The sequence below is a fragment of the Geotrypetes seraphini genome, chromosome 8 (assembly GCF_902459505.1).
Source record: "Geotrypetes seraphini chromosome 8, aGeoSer1.1, whole genome shotgun sequence".
Classification (NCBI taxonomy): Eukaryota; Metazoa; Chordata; class Amphibia; order Gymnophiona; family Dermophiidae; genus Geotrypetes; species Geotrypetes seraphini.
Window position 1 is genome coordinate 76542061 of NC_047091.1, and position 18137 is coordinate 76560197.

General features: G+C 43.6%; 1 protein-coding gene across 4 annotated transcripts in view; it reads left to right on the top strand.

Moving 5' to 3' along the window:
- Nucleotides 1-18137, top strand: part of RTN3 (reticulon 3) — a 164972-nt gene that overhangs the window by 114118 nt on the left and 32717 nt on the right. For all 4 annotated transcript variants that reach the window (XM_033954841.1, XM_033954842.1, XM_033954843.1 and 1 more), the window contains one exon: nt 12083-12221. In XM_033954841.1, coding sequence (XP_033810732.1) covers nt 12083-12221 — 139 coding nt within the window. The remainder of the gene's footprint in view (nt 1-12082; nt 12222-18137) is intronic.

Below are 18137 nucleotides of genomic sequence, written 5' to 3' on the forward strand. Positions count from 1 at the left end.
TGTGGTATGCAGAACTAGTACATCTTCAGATGGGTGCAAGTCTCAGACTGAGTACAATGGACCTTCTGTCTCGGAGGACCAGTGATCATAGAAGATCATATCGCTTTGCTCTTGTGGCATGGCTCTTGAGCACATAGCTTAGCGCACAAGGGATACTCGGAGGTAATCATTGCTACTCTGCTCAGATCCAAGAAGCCTACAATGATCTCTGCCTATGTTAAGGCATAGGAAACTTTCCAACTGGTGCATTGGGAGGAGCCTTTCTTTGCTCTGATCTCCATGGTATTAGCCTTCTTACAGGCTAACCTTGACAAGGAACTTACAATGGTGTCCCTCAGAGTCCTTGTTTTAGGGCTGAAGACTGAAGGGCTTCATTGGCATCTCATCCTGACATAGCGGGATTTCTAAATGGGGCACTGCATCTTAGGCCTCCAGTAAAAACTCTGTTCCCTTAATGGAATCGTAACGTGGTTTTGCAAGACCTCAGCCAGGCTCCATGTGAGCCACTTAACAAAGTATTCTTGATGGATCTGACTTTCAAGACAGTTTTTCTTGTGGTCATTTCCTCAGTGAGAAGAGTCTCAGAGCTACAGGCTATTTACATAAGAACATAAGAATAGCCTTACTGGGTCAGACCAGTGGTCCATCAAGCCCAGTAGCCTGTTCTCACAGTGGCCAGTCCAGGTCATTAGTACTTGGCCAAAACCCAAGGAGTATCAATATTACATGCTACCGATCCAAGGCAAGCAGTGACTTCCCCCATATCTTTCTCAGTAAGAGACTATGGACACTTGCTCCAGGAAATTGTCCAAATCTTTCTTAAAACCAGTTACGCTATCCGCTCTTGCCACAACCTCTGGCAATGTGTTCCAGAGCTTAACTATTCTCTAAGTGAAAAAAAATGTCCTATTTCAAGTTTCAAGTTCAAGTTTATTCAGATTTGATTAATCGCTTTATCGTAATTCAAAGCGATGTACATAATAAAATTACAAGTTAATAAAGTAATACATTAAAGAATATTGACAAAACTAATGACACATTTAACAATACTGGAAACACTTAGGAAAGAGAGGGGCAAGAAGTTACATTATAATATAAAGATGGGGAAAACATTTAGGGAAAGTACATGAGGCAGGGAAAAGAACAAAGTCTTGGAATTATTTTATAATGAAATTATTGTTGACTTATGAAGGCATCAATGAATAAAAAAGATTTCAGATTACTTTTAAATTTTTCTAAGTTGGTTTCTTGTCTCAAATGGTAGGGTAAGGAATTCCAGGTTTGGGGTGCAGTAACAGAAAAAATGTATTGGCGTCGTGTATTTATGATTTTAAGAGATGGAATTGTTAACAAATGTTGTTCAGTAGATCTTAGTGTTCTATTCGTTGTGTAAGGGATAAGTAATTTATAGATAAAGGCCGGAGTTTTAAAAGAAAGAGATTTGAAAGTGAGCAAACTAAGTTTGTATATGATTCTATGAGCAACAGGAAGCCAATGAGCTTCCTTAAGAAGTGGAGTAACGTGGTCAAATTTTTTGGCTTTGAAAATGAGCTTGATAGAAGTATTTTGTATGATTTGTAAGCGTTTGATTTCCTTTTGAGCTATGCCTTTAAAAAGTGCATTACAGTAATCAATCTTTGAAATAATGAGAGAGTGAATAAGAATATTAAGAGAGTTATTGTTAAGGAATTGTGCAACAGAACGGATTTGACGAAGCCTAAAGAAAGATGACCTTATGACATTACTGATATGAGTATGAAAAGAAAGTTTATGGTCAAAGATGACGCCTAATATTTTAATATTGTCTACCTCTTGTAAGGGATGGTCCTTGATAGTAATCGGAAATTTAAGCTTTGGATTATCTTTCCAAGGAAACAGTAATACATTGGATTTATTAATGTTTAATGAGAGCCTGTTATTATTTAACCAAAGATGTATTTTCTCTAATTTTGCATTAATCTCAGAAGTAATTAAAGGGTTATCAATGTCTATGGGGTGTAAAAGTTGAATGTCATCAGCGTAAGCGAAGACATTAAATCCGATTGATTGGCATAGAGTTAATAATGGGGCAAGAAATATATTAAATAAGAGCGGAGACAGTATGGAGCCTTGTGGGACGCCATTTACAGAAGTAAAAATATTAGAAGTAGTGTTATTAAAACAAACTGAAGAGGAACGATCTGAAAAGTATGATTGAAACCAGGAGAGCACTTGGTCTGTGATTCCTATTGATTGAAGTCTATGTAGTAATAATTCATGATCGATCGTGTCGAAAGCAGATGAAAGATCCAATGAGATTAACAGAATAGACTGGTGATGGTCTAAAAAATAATGAATTATAGTAGACATGCCTATTAGCGAGTGTTCGGTAGAGTGATGTTGCCTGAAGCCAGTTTGGTTTGGGTGAAGAATGTTAGTTTTTTCAATGAAGTCTGAGATCTGATTAAATACTATCTTCTCGGTTAATTTTGACAAAAATGGTAAGTTGGCAATAGGTCTGTAATTTGACATGTCTTCTACGCTAGTTTTGTGGTTTTTGATAATAGGGTAGATGATAGAATGTTTCCAAGTTTTGGGAACGATGCCTTGTTTTAGACTTTCACTAACCAAGGTAAGTATTGCAGGGCCAAAGATCGTAAAAAATCGTTTAAGAAAAAAAGGAGGAACTGGGTCGTTTTGAGAACCTTTTATGTTAATAGAGTTAATAGTGACTTTTAACTCTGTTAGATTAGGAATGTTAAAAGTGGAACATTTTGAGGATAGTACATTAGAATCAATTTGCACTTGACTAGGGGAATTTAAAGTAAAAGTAGATCTGATCTTATCAATTTTCTCGGTAAAATAAATAGCTAGTTCCTGAGCAGAGAGGTTAAGTTCACCTTCATGATTTTTCCGTTTATTAGAGTATGTGATAGAATTTAGTATGCGATAGAGAGAAGAAGAATTAGTAGCTTTCTGAATCAATCCTGAATAAAATTTTGTTTTAGCTTGATTTATTTTTGATTTATAAAATTTAGAATGTTCTTTAAATAATTCTGAATTACACAATGATTTATCTTTCCTCCATTTTCGTTCAAGAGATCTTAATTGTTGTTTAATGAGTTTGAGTTCTGATGTGTACCAAGGGTTGGTAGATTTCCTTGCTGGAATAGTTTTAGTTTGAAGAGGTGCAATTGTATCTAAAAGACGACAAATGTTCGCAGTCCAAAGTTGAAGAGAATTATCCAATGAAGAGGAGAAAAAGACAGAAAGATCTGAAGAATATGCAGTGGAAATAGTCTCGAAAGAGAGTTTATCGAGATCTCTGAATTTAATTGTTTTTTTAGAAATTTGAGGTTTTATAGCTGTGAGAAAATAAGATATTGATATCAGGTAATGATCCGACCAAGGAACTGGTTGGCTGAAATTAAAAGAGTAGTTGTCTGTTTGGAGTATTGGAATAAGTGCCATGTCAATGGAGTGACCTAAATAGTGAGTTGGGGCTAATATAAAAGGGAACAAATCTAACTGATCAATGTGCGATAGAATATTTTTAGTTTGAGTGTTGTTGGAATCATCAAAATGGATATTGAAATCACCTAAAATTAAAGGGTTCAAAGTGGAAGAACCAAAATCAAACAAGAGGGATTGTAATTGTGTTAAGTTTTCACTATTGACTGGGGGGGGCAGATACAGAAGTAAAACATCAAGTTTAGGATTGGTTTGAAAGGAAAATTGTAAGTATTCAATGGGAGAGCTAGAAGAGGAGTAATCAATACCAATTAATAAAGATGTACGGAAGATAACAGCTAGACCTCCGCCGCGTTTGTAATGACGGTGATTGAATAGATATGAAAATCCGGAGGGGCAGCTATAAGAAAGGTAGGCTTCCTCACCTTCTTTTAGCCAAGTTTCTGTTAGGCATAGAACGTCAAAAGAATATTGAGAGATTACATCTTTAATTAAATGGTGTTTAGTTTTTACTGAACGGACATTAATTAATCCTATGTTGAATAACAAACCTTTTGAAACTGTTGGAGGAGAAATATGATCAGTAACAGTGTTTTTGGATGAAGTTAAAGGAATTGTCATAAGTTCAGAATGGTGGGGATTAGTTGAAAGATTGACTGTTTTATAGGGTCTGTGACCCCATATTACAGATATTGGAGAGATAAGAGTGTCCATTTTGATTAAAGTTAAGTCAGGTACTAGAAAATTAATAACTAAAGTAGAGGTAAACTTTGGTTTTAAAGATTGGGGAGATTTTAGGAGAATAAATTGAATCAGTGGACCAAAATAATGATGTCTTAGGGTTCATAAAAGCGCACTGTAGTAGCGCACAAAGGAGCGCATTAAGGAGCATGAAATGCTCCTTAAGCGCGCTCCTTTGGCGCGCGCCTTTGCGGCGTGCGCCGCAAAGTGGATGTTTTTATAGTGCATGTACCAGCAAGGGGGGCGGAGTCCAAAGCGGGCCGCCGCTGCGCGGCGGCAGAAGGGTCTTGAAAGGAACTGTAGGAGAAGACAATTAAAACAGAGGTAAAATAACTTCAATAAAAATGATAAAAGTAACTTAGTAGTTAAAATAACAACAACTAAAAGTGCTGTGCAAAGTGTCCAAGCCTTCGGTAGCCATTTTTATTGCTCCTTTCAACTTAGACCACTGTTTCTCTGCTTATCCCAGGACAAGCAGGCAGCATATTCTCAACATGTGGGGTGATGTCACCGACGGAGCCCCCTAGCAGACGTTTTCGTAAGCAGACTTGCTTGAAGACCTTCAAGCTTGCAATTGGCCCGCGCATGCACACGTGCCCCTCCCGCCCGACCTAGGGCATGCGTCTCCTCAGCGTGGCCTTAGTTCTCTGTTTTCCGTGGAGCCAGAAGCACTGCTCCCTTGCTTCGCACGATATCGTTGTCCCTCTTGCACCGCGGCTTGTTTGGTTAGTTTCAGTTAAGTCGCTGTGCCCGCGTCTTGTTTTCCTTTCTTTTTCGTCTTTTTCAGTTTGTATATTTTTGACCGGGTTCCCGGTCTTATTCTGGCCGCCTGGCCTCGCGGGGCCGTGGCCATATTTTCTTCTTATGTCCTGGCCTCGTTCCGGGTTTAAATACTGTACTAAGTGCAACCGGGTTATCTCCATCACCAATTCTCACTGTTGGTGTGTGGAGTGCCTGGGTGCAGAGCACCGCGCTGAGTCGTGTCCCCGTTGTGCGACTTTGCAACCTCAGGCTCTTCGTAGGAGGGTGGCCAAGATTCTCCAGCTCTTTGGCTCCATGGATTCTGTGGGACAGGCCTTGAGCTCGGCCTCGGCGCCATCGTTGGGTGCCTCGGCCTCAAAGTCCCCGTCGGCTTCGGCTCCTCCTGCTACTCTGGCCTCGAGTAAGTCTCCTCTTTCCTCCTCAGGTGTGCTGTCAAAGAAGCCTACCTCGGAGTCTCATGTCAGTGCCGCCTCGTCGGTGTCTTCAAGACATCACTCTAAGCGTGCCTCCTCACGTAGGTGAATACTGTTCCTCGAGGTCGCCCCCCGAATGAACGCACTGCTGCACCTAAGATCCAACCACCTTTGGTCTCGGTGCCTATGTTCGAGGACATGCTTAAGGCTATACTTACCGCGCAGCTTTCCTCGGTGGTGAGACAACTGGTCCCGACTTCGACGCCTCTGACCTCAAAGGTTTACACTGCTGTCCCTCTGGGCAGGAAGGGCTGTACGATGGACAAATTTGGTCACCGTCTTTATCAAAACTCAATGATGGCGAATCGTGTCCTCAACTATAATTGTATGTTCACATTCTACCTCCAGTTCTGTGTGGATGCCCTCCGCTCGTTCCAGGAAGCTGTGCCGGATTCTCAGCGTCAAGAGTTTAGTCTCTTTGAGGAGACCCTCTCTCAGCTCCGCCTTTATATGTTTCAGGCGACCTATGATGCCTTCGAGTTGGCATCGAGGGTCACGGCCTTTGCAATCGCCTCGCTTGGCTCCGGATTGTGGATATGGATTGGAATCTACAGGATCGTCTTGCCAATCTCCCGTGTGTGGGTCATGAGCTCTTCGATGATTCCATCGAAGCGGCCACCAAGTGCCTCTCGGACCATGAACGGTCCTTCGCCTCCCTGGTGAAACTTAAACCGAAGGCCCCTCCAGCTCGGCAATACAAAATTCCTCTCCGGAGGTACCCACAGACATCTACTCCTGCCTTCTCTCGGCCTCCTTCGAAGCGGCCGCAGCAACAGCTGCGGCGTCAAACTAAGGCCCAGCCACCGGCTCCGGCAAAGACTGGGCCGTCTTTTTGACAATTCTGGTCCGAGCCTTCGGGCTCCCTTCCTCCTGGAGCCTCCCCCCTTCCCATCGGGGGTCGTCTCCATCATTTCTATGCCCAGTGGGAAAGTCTTACCACCGACAGTTGGGTGCTTTCTATCATCCGGGAAGGGTACTCCCTTCACTTCAGTCCGTACCCCCAGACCTTCCTCCAAGAGAGTTTCCTTCTGCTCGGCTTCAGCTGCCTCCTTCTGCAGGAAGCTCAGGCCCTTCTTCGCCTTCGGGCGGTCGAGGAGGTTCCCCCGGACCTGTGGAACACCGGATTTTATTCCCGGTACTTTCTGGTACCCAAGAAGATGGGGGATCTGTGTCCGATCCTGGACCTCCGTTCTCTGAACAAGTTTCTGGTCAGGGAACGGTTCAGAATGCTCACCCTTCCTACGTTGTACCCCCTCATGGATGAGGGGGACTGGCTGTGCTTGCTGGACCAAAAAGAGGCACATACGCACATTCTGATACACCCGGCCTCTCGCCGGTATCTGAGATTCCGGGTGGGGGATCTCCATCTCCAGTATCGTGTTCTTCCCTTCGGCCTGGTGGCCTCGCCATGGGTCTTCACAAAATGTCTAGTTGTGGTTGCTGCGGCCCTGCATCTCCGCAGCCTGCAGGTGTTTCCCTACCTTAACAACTGGTTGATCAAGGCGATTTCTTGCCACAAAGTGCTGTGAGCGACGAATCAAACCAACTTGCTCCTTCAGAGCCTCGGCTTCGAGGTGAACTTTCCCAAGTCTCAGCTCTGTCCGTCCCAATCTCTGGAATTTATTGGAGCGGTCCTGGACATGGCTCGTCTCCACTCCTTCTCGTCTCGGCCTCCACAGGAGGCCCTTGTTCGATTATGCCGGAGGGTTGCCATCTATCCTCAGCCCCAGCTCGGCTCATGATGGTCCTCCTAGGTCACATGGCCTCCATGGTTCACGCGACTCCTTTTGCCAGACTTCACCTCTGTATTCCTCAATGGACTCTAGCGTCCCAATGGAACCAGGATCGGGATCCTGTTTCTCGACTCATTGTCGTGACTCCTTTGTTGAAGCAGTCTCTCCGTTGGTTGATGCTCTCTTCCAATCTTTCCAGAGGTTTTCTGTTTCATGCTCCTCCTCTGCAGAAGGTCCTGACAACGGACTCGTCGGCCTATGCTTTGGGGGCTCATCTGGACGGTCTTCGCACTCAGGGTCTTTGGTCCAGTGCCGACTGCCTTTGTCACATCAATCTACTGGAGCTTCGAGCGATTTTTCCCCGCCCTGAAGGCCTTTTGTCACCTGCTTCGCGACCGAGTGGTGCTGGTCCGCATGGACAACCAGGTCGCCATGTATTATATCAACGGGGTCCCGGTCCCTGTGCCAGGAGGCGATGCGGCTCTGGGATTGGGCCATCCGCCGCAACATATTCCTTCGAGCAGTCTACATTCAGGGCCAGCACAATTGTCTGGCAGACAGGTTGAGTCGTCTTCTGCAGCCTCACGATGGTCCATCCATTCCTTGACCCTGCATCAGGTGTTTGCTCGTTTGGGGACTCCGGATGTCGATCTGTTCGCGTCAGCGTCCTCCCCTCAATCACAAGTTGCCCCGCTTCTGCTCCAGGGTTTACACCCCTCTCAGACTCGAGGCGGATGCTTTCCTGCTGGACTGGACGAACCTGTATCTGTATGCGTTCTCTCCATTCCCTCTGATTCTGAAGACTCTCGTCAGGCTCAAGTCCACGAGTGCCACCATGATTCTGATAGCTCATCGGTGGCCACAACAGCCGTGGTTCTCCCTTCTGTTGCAACTCAGTTCTAGGGAGCCTCTTCTGCCTGTTTTTCCTTCTCTGTTTATGCAGAGTCGAGGTTCTCTACTTCATCCCAACCTTCAGTCTCTGCACTTGACGGCTTGGTTCCTCGAGACTTAATGCCCTCGTTCCAGTTCTCACAGCCTGTGCTGGACATCCTGGAGGCGTCTCGGAAGGAGTCCACTCGCCAATGTTATCATCAGAAGTGGACCCGCTTTTCTTTCTGGTGTGCTACTCGAAAGCAGGAGCCACTGTCCGCCTCCTTATCTGCTGTCTGTTACACTTGTCTGGCACTGGACTCTGGACTCGTCCTCTTCAGTTCGAGTCCACCTTAGTGCCATTGCTGCTTTTCATCAGCCGATTGACAGGAAGCCTATCTCTGTTCATCCTGTGGTTTCCCGCTTCATGAAAGGCCTTTTCCACGTTCATCCGCCCCTTAAACCTCCCCCTGTGGTTTGGGATTTTAACGTGGTCCTTACTCGCTTGATGAAACCCCCGTTCGAGCCGCTAGCGCGGGCTCACTTGAAGTTTCTTACTTGGAAGGTTGTGTTTCTTATTGCTCTCACTTCTGCCCATCGGGTCAGTGAGCTTCAAGCCTTGGTAGCAGACCCACCTTTCACTGTCTTCCATCATGATAAGGTGGTTCTCCGTACCCATCCTAAGATCTTGCCTAAGGTTGTTTCTGAGTTTCACATCAACCAATCCATTGTTCTTCCTGTGTTTTTTCCAAAGCCCCATTCTCACCCTGGAGAAGTGGCTCTGCATTCTCTTGACTGTAAGCGTGCGCTGGCCTTCTACTTGGAGCGCACCGCTCCTCATCGTTCTGCTCCCCAGCTGTTCCTCTCTTTCGATCCTAATCGCTTGGGTCGCTCTGTTTCTAAGCGGACCATTTCTTACTAGTTGGCCGCTTGTATCTCTTTCTGTTACGCTCAGGCTGGTCTCTCCCTGCTGGGTTGAGTCACAGGCCACAAGGTCAGAGCGATGGCAGTGTCTGTTGCTTTCCTCCGCTCTACTCCACTTGAGGAAATCTGTAAAGCTGCCACTTGGTCCTTGGTTCATACGTTTACCTCGCACTACTGTCTGGATACTTTCTCCAGGCGTGATGGCCATTTTGGCCAGTCTGTTTTGCAAAATCTGTTCTCCTAACTTGCCAACTCTCCATCCGTCCCATTCTGGTTAGCTTGGAGGTCTCCCACATGTTGAGAATATGCTGCCTGCTTGTCCTGGGATTACCGTAACAGGTGTTATCCAGGGACAGCAGGCAGATATTCTCGCAACCCACCCACCTCCCCGTGGTTGGCTTCTTTGCTAGCTATCTGAACTAAGGCCACGCTGAGGAGACGCATGCCTAGGTCGGGCGGGAACCAATCGCAAGCTTGAAGGCCTTCAAGCAAGTCTGCTTGCGAAAACATCCGCTAGGGGGCTCCGTCGGTGACGTCGCCCCACATGTTGAAAATATCTGCCTGCTGTCCCTGGATAACACCTGTTACGGTAAGTAACTGTGCTTTCTCTTCCTATCGGCTGTTTTTTCAGGAACTTCCCCATTTTACTAAAGTCTGCACACTTGAAATCCAGCTCATTGAGTTTTGTGTGGTAACCCTCCGCTTTAGTTGTTATATCAAACCAAAGCATTTGATGATCGCTACTGCCCAGGCGGGCATCCACTCAGACACTTTCCCCATTTATGAGCACCAATCCAGTATTGCTCTTTCCCTCATCGATTCCATCATTTTTTGTCTGAGCAGAGCCCCTTGAAGGGCATCCATTGTCTACTTCTTTCTGACTCCGCAGACTGAATTTTACAATCTGCTTCCAGCAGGCTAAAATCACCCAGCAACAGCATCTCTCTTAGATTCACAGGGGCTGGAGTTTCTTTGCACACGGTTCCATCGTTTTTTGCCAAAAGTTGTTTCAGCTTTTCATGTCAATCAAGAAGTCAGATTGCCGGCGTTCCAGTTCACAGGTTTCAAGAAGGACTGGATTCTGATAAAGTTGGACATGAGAAGAGTGTTTCTCCAATATCTTCAGGTCACCAATGGGTTCAGGCTATCTGACCATCTTTTTATGATCACTAATCAGACTAGATTGGCGCATTGGCCTCCAAGGCCAGTCTCCAGATAGAGCCATTTTAGCAGCATATATTGCCTGTGAAATACAGTCACCAGTCTCTGAAGGTGCATTCCACTAGAAGTGTGACTTCTTCATGGACAGAAGCTCAGACAGTCTCCCCCCCCCCCCCAAAGGAGAGTTGTAGGGCAGTGATTTGGGTCCACTCTATATGCATTTTCCAAGTTTTACAGAGTAGATGTAGCAGCAAGAGAAGCCACCACCTTTGGGTCCTCTGTTACAGACCGGAGCAGTGGTCCCGCCCTAGATTTGTAGGACTGCTTTTGTATGTCCGTCCATCCAGAATGATGCACCTATTGCAGTACCGATTTTAAAAAGTGAGTCATTCTCCAAAAAACGCTCGTGCAAACGAGGTTGACGGAGAGTAGCAAAGACTCGCTAAATTTTCATGTGTACATCGCTGGTGATAGTGATGGGCATATGCGCAGAATAAATGCAAAAAAAAGTGAGAGATGCCCAGTCTCTCCTGCTACGAATTAGCACATCCCCAATCCCTCTCTCCCCTCGTGCCTCCAACCCCCACCCTCTCCCATTTACCTTACTTTGGATGAATGGCCGGAATGATGCCTACTCCCTCTGGCCAGCTGGTCCACCTCTTCAAAACAGCAGGCCTTCCCTTCCCTGGTGCACCCTGGGAGGGGCCTGAGGCTCTTATTGGCCCAGCTTATTTAAGAGGCCTGCTGTTTTGAAGAGGCAGCCAGCTGGCTGGAGGAGTAGGCAGGGAGAGGGGGTCGACGGAGGCACGATGGTGTTGTGTGGCAGCAGGAGAGCATGGGCATCTCTCCTGCCAAGGGAGGTTGGGGGTATTTGGGCATCTCTCCCGCTGAAGGGGGGTATGTCAGTTGGCGGCTGGAGAGATTGGACATCTCTCCCACTGCTGGGGGATGTGTTGGTTGGGCGGAAGAGATTGGGCATCTTTCTTACTGAGGGGGGTTGGGATGTTGGATGTCAATGATGCAACAGGAAAGAGAGGGCATCTCTCCTGATGAACTTCAGTTTGGGGCTATTTTTTTTTTTTTTTTAATTTCCTGTCAAAACAAACACCAGAAATGTGTTTTTCACAGTGCTGGCACTGTACCGGCACCCCCGGACCAGTTGCTGATTTTTGTTTCCAAAAGCCGGCACTTGTCTTGGAGAATGGCTCGATGATTTTTAAGAATCCACCAGAGTACTCGTTTAAATATTGAAAAGCCTAGCAGTGTCGGAGACTACTAGGGAAAGCTCACAAAAGACCTTGGTGTAAGCCGTTTTGACAATCTGCTGCTAAAATATGTGTTCACTAAATTAGCTGGAACCTATTTAGCGAGCATGTTAAAGGCAGATTTTGTTTTGAGAATCTGGCCCTAGGTTCGAGCCTCAGCTAATATCTTTTCTAGTAGATGGGTGTGTCATTCTGGAGCCCCGCCCTGCAGTTATCTCCTACTTCTACGTACTATCTCAATCAGAAAGTTTGTATCCAAACCTAAAATTTGGATGCCAGTTAGACCTTAAGGGTATGAAGAATAATCTATTGCTATAACACGTATTTGAGCTCCATAAAGGTTTCTGTTTGGCATGTTTGTTTCACTGTTTTGATTGTTCAATGGCAATGTTTAAGCAGCAGAGCAGAACAGTGTTGTAGTTCGAGGAGCTTCCCCGTACCCCTTCTTCACATATTTCTATATGGGGCATCACCTGCTTTGGTACAAACTGAAGGGGGCAGCAGAGCCCTCCAGTGAAGGAGGAGGGATTAAAAAGCTGGAGTGGATTTCTTCTGCATGGCTCACGAACATTGGGATTTTACCCGTCCATCCAGAATGACACACCTATCTACTAGAAAAGATATTAGCAAGGTAAGAATCTAATCTCTTTAAGTGCATGATATTTACTCTGAAGTGATTTTGTACTTTCCCTTTATCATGCAGGTCCCTGCTGGATATGGACGTAACTATGTCTTCTGAGACATTTCATAAGCATGTGAACGATTCTCTGGTGCATGTTAACAAGATTCTGAAAGTAGTGGTCCGTCTGTTCTTGGTGGAGGACCTTGTTGATTCCCTCAAGGTACGTAGACTCAGGTTTCAGGTTTATTTAAAATTTGATATACCACCTTATCAAATATCAAAGCGGTTTTACATTAAAAAACAAGAAATTATAAAAACAAATTTCAATACAATAATATTAACAGTCTGACACTGACAAACAATGACCACACCGACACGAGAGGCAACTGGGCAGAAGTACAATATTTAAATAGAAAAAGATGGGAAGAGGATAAAAACGAGTTAGGGAAACACAAGCAAATAATCTAAAATACGAGTCTAATGGCAGGGAATGGACTTTCATTACCTTCCTTAAAAGGACTATCATACATCATATGCATCTTTAAAAAGAAAGGCCTTTAAGCTACTTTTAAATTTATCGAAGGATGTAATTTCTCTTATGTGATTTGGTGCTGAATTCCAGATAGTAGGGGCCGTAATTTAAAAAATATTAGTACGCATGGTGTTAATGTATTTTAGTGAAAGGATAGATAGTAAGTTGGCCAGGTATTTTTGTCATAAAGGTCAGTAACATTATTTTGTAAGTAATTTGGTGCTCAATGGGAAACCAGTGAGCTTTGATCAGAAGGGGTGTGACATGATCGTATTTACATGCTTTTGAGATCATTTTTATAGCGGTGTTTTGGTACTTTTACTTACAGCTGTAACTTCATTCACTGATTCAAAACTTACAGGTTTCTTTTCAAAATGGTAGATTTCAGTGGTAGTTTCTCTTGCAAAGAGATATGACTTCGGCCATGATTGCCACTTTTCTTGCAACAAAAAGAAATCAACTGTGCAGCCTATGTGAAAGCATGGAGATGTTATCGAGCGTTTTGTGTCCAGATCTATCTGTACTGTCAGTGCCACTGATACTGGAGTTGCTTCAGGACAGACTGGTGAAGGAACTGGCTGTAGCTTCTCTTAGTATCCAGATTGCCGATCTCTCCTGTCTGGGTCACAAGCCTCATAAGCCCCTTAGCCACTCATCTGGGTGTCGTTTGCTTTTTGAGGGGCGCGCTGATGCTTTGACCCCCGGTATGGCTACCTTGTCCGACTTGGAGTCTCAACCTGGTTCTCCAGTCTCTAGCTCATCTGCCTTATGAGCCCTTGGAGCAGGCATCTTTTAATGGATCTCGCTGTCAAGACTGTCTTTCTAGCAGCAATTTCTTCAAGCTGAAAGATTTCTGAGCTTCAGGCTCCTCTGTCCTGCTGGGATCCCTTTCTTCATATCATGGATTATCCCAGGACAAGCAGTCAGCATATTCTCACATGTGGGTGATGTCATCCACGGAGCCCCGATATGGAAGGTTCCAAGTGCATCGCCACTGTAAGAACTTTAGAAAATTCACAACCGCACCGTGCATGCGTGAGTGCCTTCCCACACAATGTGAGCCAATCGGGACCTTTAGCCCCTCCCACTGCATCCCAAAATGCATTGGGAGGGAGGAAGCCTCGTCATTTGCATCACATAGCCCTGTAGGCAGGAGGGAGTGAGCTTCCCTCCTGCCATTTTGCTGTTCTGAGGGTACGAGGAAGGGGTTCCGGGGATGGGGGGTGGAGTCTTGGGGATATCAGGGCAATGTATCAGGAGGAGTGGTGTAGGGTTCTGAGGCTCAGCTGATCCTTGCAGGTGGAATCCCCATCAGCTGAGCCGCCAGGAATCCCCGAAACCAGCTCAGCTGATGTGGATTCCTTCTGCTGCTATCAGCTGATGGGAATCCTAAGGGTTTCTTTGGGAGGGGGGCACTCTTTGGGTGGTGGGGGAGGATCATTGGGGGAGTCATGCCTTAAATCCTCCAGTGGAAAAATGCTTGAGTACCTAAACAAATTAATGTAAACCGTTCTGAGCTCCCTTGGGAGAATGGTATAGAAAATTGAATAAATAAATAATCTTGTTAGTTTGAACACCTTTATGGAACTTAGACGCAACAAACAGTTCTATGTTCTCTCTAGGAGACGCAACAAACAGTTCTATGTTCTCTCTAGGAATGTTTTGACTATGGCTGAAGCCTGCCCAATTCCAGCCCCTAACACACCTCCCAACATGCCCCTTTACTTTCTGGACGCACAACAGCTTACAAGTGCTGCTGCACGTCCAGAAAGTTAAGTTTGATTATCGGCACTTGGACGTCCCTGCTATTAGGAAGTCCAAGTACTGATTTAAGCTGGTTTTTGGACGTTTTAAAGTTTTGATTGAGTTCCATAGCGCATATGTTACCTGGACTTACCATGGAAAAACTGATGGCAGGAATTTTCGATGGTCCACAAATCAGATAACTTATAAATGACCCACATTTCATAGCATGAATGAAATCGAATCATGTGTCTGGTTTTCATTTGTTTATTTTGTGAAAAACTTTCTTGGCAACAAGAAGGCAGATAACTACACACAATTAGTAGAGGATATGCTCTTTCATTTCAACAGGCTTGGGTTAAAGTCCATTATCTGTACAGTCACTTAGGTCACTTTCCAGAGAACCTGGTGACTTAAACAAAGAGCAAGGTGAAAGATTTCACCAAGACATAAAAACAATGGAAGTCAGATACCAAGGAAGATGGGATACACACATGATGGCACTGATGTTAGAATCTTATGCGGTATTGTCCTGGCAGATCCCACACTCGGAAGTCTTACAAAAGGAGCTTCTTGTGTGTCAAATGATTTATCATATACTCATACTTTTGGTATGAAATAAGTAGATTTTCATGTTGTACACTTTTTATAAAGTATTTCCTTTATGCTTAAATATTCATTTAAACATTATATTAAAATATCCTGATTTTCTAATGGGTGAGCAGAGTAAAGAGTGGTATGTGGCACATGTTCTGTATCTCAAAAACTAAAGCTGATAGGAGAAAACTGGCACCATTTTTGGAATCAGCAGGTCAATATACCCAGAAACAGGTTTAACATTTGAGGCACCAAAATGAGTGTTGGCCAGTGTTATAAATGGTAGTTTCAAAACATTTCCCACCATCTTTACTCAACTTATTCTATTCACGCTGCAGTTGGCCCTGATGACAGAAGCCAAATCCTTCCACTTATGGTCTTTTCACATAAGTCCCTTGAATGTTGTTAAAAACTCGGGATTTGAACAATTTTGCCGCTGCTGATAATCTTGATGTGTGGTGATCCAGATTTTGAGCAAGTTTGGGAAAGAATCCTAGAAACAATTTATGGCTGTATTTTTTTAAAATCTGGAATAGAATATCTTTAAGAAGATACAGGGATTTGGGCTTGTGAATAAATACGCAACTCAAAATTTGTTGGTTTGCAACACTGATATTTCTACAACTGATTTGAAATTACACTGGCTTGGCTAGAGCTGATAACAGTAACTTCCTATAGAAGCAGACCACCTCAATCCAGTGGTTTGATTGAACATTATATTCCTGAACAGGTATGCAGATCAGCAGCAGATGCAATCATTTCCAATTTTTTCTTTTTATCTTTGGTTGGCTAATACTCCTCCCGTTGAGTTGTGTATACCACAAACCCAGAATAAATTTGAACTTTGGTATTGAAGACTGCTTATGTTCTTTGGTAAAGAAGCTTATGTTAGATTCTTTAAATTAATTACTTAATTGCAGAAGGAGCAGGAAGAGATGGAAGGTCTGATTGAAACAAGCAAGGCAAAATAAGATGAATGAAAAAATTGCCATTAAGATTGGATCTTATCCATATTTGCTCAAAGAAACTCTTATCATACTTGTAGATGTCATTCATGGCATTGCACATAGTCTATGATTTTAATTAGATGTCATGTACTCTTAAGATTTTAATCTGGAATTGACATCACAAACAATTCTTGAACTGTGTATGTATGTTTCTGATCGTGTGGTGATTTTAGACCAGATGTCTCTTAGGCCAATTGTATTATTAGCTGTTGTGTATTTAGATGAAATGCTGTTAGATCAGTTGTCCATTAGATGAACCATAATTAGACCAGTTGTCACAGAATGATTGGCTCGTCCTACTTGACTGAGGAAAGTGAAGTTGCTTTACCTTAATTGATTATCTCCACAACAGGCAAGATAAATCGGTCGCATGAACCTTCTGCCTCTCCTTAGCCTATGACTTGAGGTTGCTTCATGTGGTTGTGTGGCACCAGCTGTGTGTAAGCAGAAAAGCCTCCTAGGTTTCCCTGTGTCTACCTAGTAAATGTTCTGCCCTGAATAAACTACCCTGAATACATTACATAAACGTTTTTCAAAAGCACTTTGTTATTGAAATAGAAATCAATCAACAAACTATAACAATTGTCTAATTAGAGGGTTGTACTCAGAGACATGGAGGAAAAAGGGGAACGTGTCCCCCAAAAAACCTCACCACCCAATCATTGCTTTACCCTCAAAATATAATGAAATACTATTGTGCAAAAGCATCAAAAAAATCAAACAAACTTATCTGTTGAGCAATGTTTTTTGGCCTCGACGTCCCACGTTTCAATATTTCATCAGGAAGCCAAATAGTGAGTTCAAAAAGACTGTCTTTCATAAGGGTGTCAGTCTCTGAAACACAAACCAACCATATAATCAATATTTATAGAAACTACTAAATAAGCCTCAAATACAAACATCTGAAATCTATTTTAAAGCATAATCGGAACAGTACCTGTTAAAGCTCAAAAAATTTCATGAAGAAAATATCTCCCACACATCAGCTCACACCTGTGGGAGAATGTTGAAAGTCAATTTAAAAGGAGAGACTATGCGCCAAAAACCGTAAAAAATGTCATGACGCAAAGAGAAAATTGAGTTGTAAATAAGGATGCCCATACTGGACAAAAAAGGCTCGTAATTGAAAAGAATTATAAAAATCACTGGAAAAACAGATGTATAGAACAAAGGCAAGTGAAGATTACATTCATGATGTCAAAAAAGCTTGCCACTCGATCTTATTGTTTAAACCTGCTGGAGATAGTGTTCAATCTGTAGATCCACTTCTGTTCTTTATTCCATAACAAACTAGCCAAGTCGCCTCCCCATGGGAGGCAAGGTGCCTCCAGTACTGAGTATTGAAGATGTGCAAGTAAATGATTATATTGAAGCCAGTGCTGCACAAGCGGTGCTTCTAGGGTCTGAGTTCGAATTCTACTGACATGTTCTCCTATGTGGGATCATATGGGTCTCACAGTGTGTCCCATATAAAATTTCAAACAAGGGCACCGCACAATGTAAATTACTCCACTTGTTTCACAAGTTGTAAAACTGAAGCCCGCACTGTTGACAGCCCACTCAGGAAGACCCATATCTCTCAAAGGGGCTCAAAGGGGCACTGTATTCACACATTTTGCATTTTCCACACCTATAATGTCCTTTTCTGGTCACATTTCCACCCCTACCATTCATCTTAAATTGAGATATAATCAATCTCTGACGTAAGTTTTTACCTTTAGAAAAGGCAAATCGTGGAGGAGTGTGAAAAATTGGGTGGTAACTTAAAACGTTCCAATTTGACTTTATGATTTGTTTAATCTTAAAGGCATATTGGGTGTGAAGTAACACACACACCAGGGAGGATTCTTGTTGTCTGACAGATTCAAGGAGAGTAGAACATTGGGCATACAAGGCACACTTATGCCTTTTTGATCACTGATCCAGGATAGCCTCTGGCCTCAAATCGCTGTTTCATTTCATCAGCTTTAATAATGAAATCTGCCCGAGACAAACAAATCCTGTGTAACCGCAGAAATTGTCCAACGGGAATATTGTCTCTAAGGTGTTCAGGATGAAAGCTGTCATATCTCAAAAAATTATTTCTATCGGTCATTTTTCTAAATATTGTAGTGGTAAAAAAACCCTCCTCAACAGTAATCAAAAGATCTAAAAATGACACCTGAGTGGGATGAATACATGCAGTAAATTGGAGATTCATATCACATGAATTGATCCATTCTAAAAAGTGAGTCAATTCCTCTTTGGAACCTAGCCA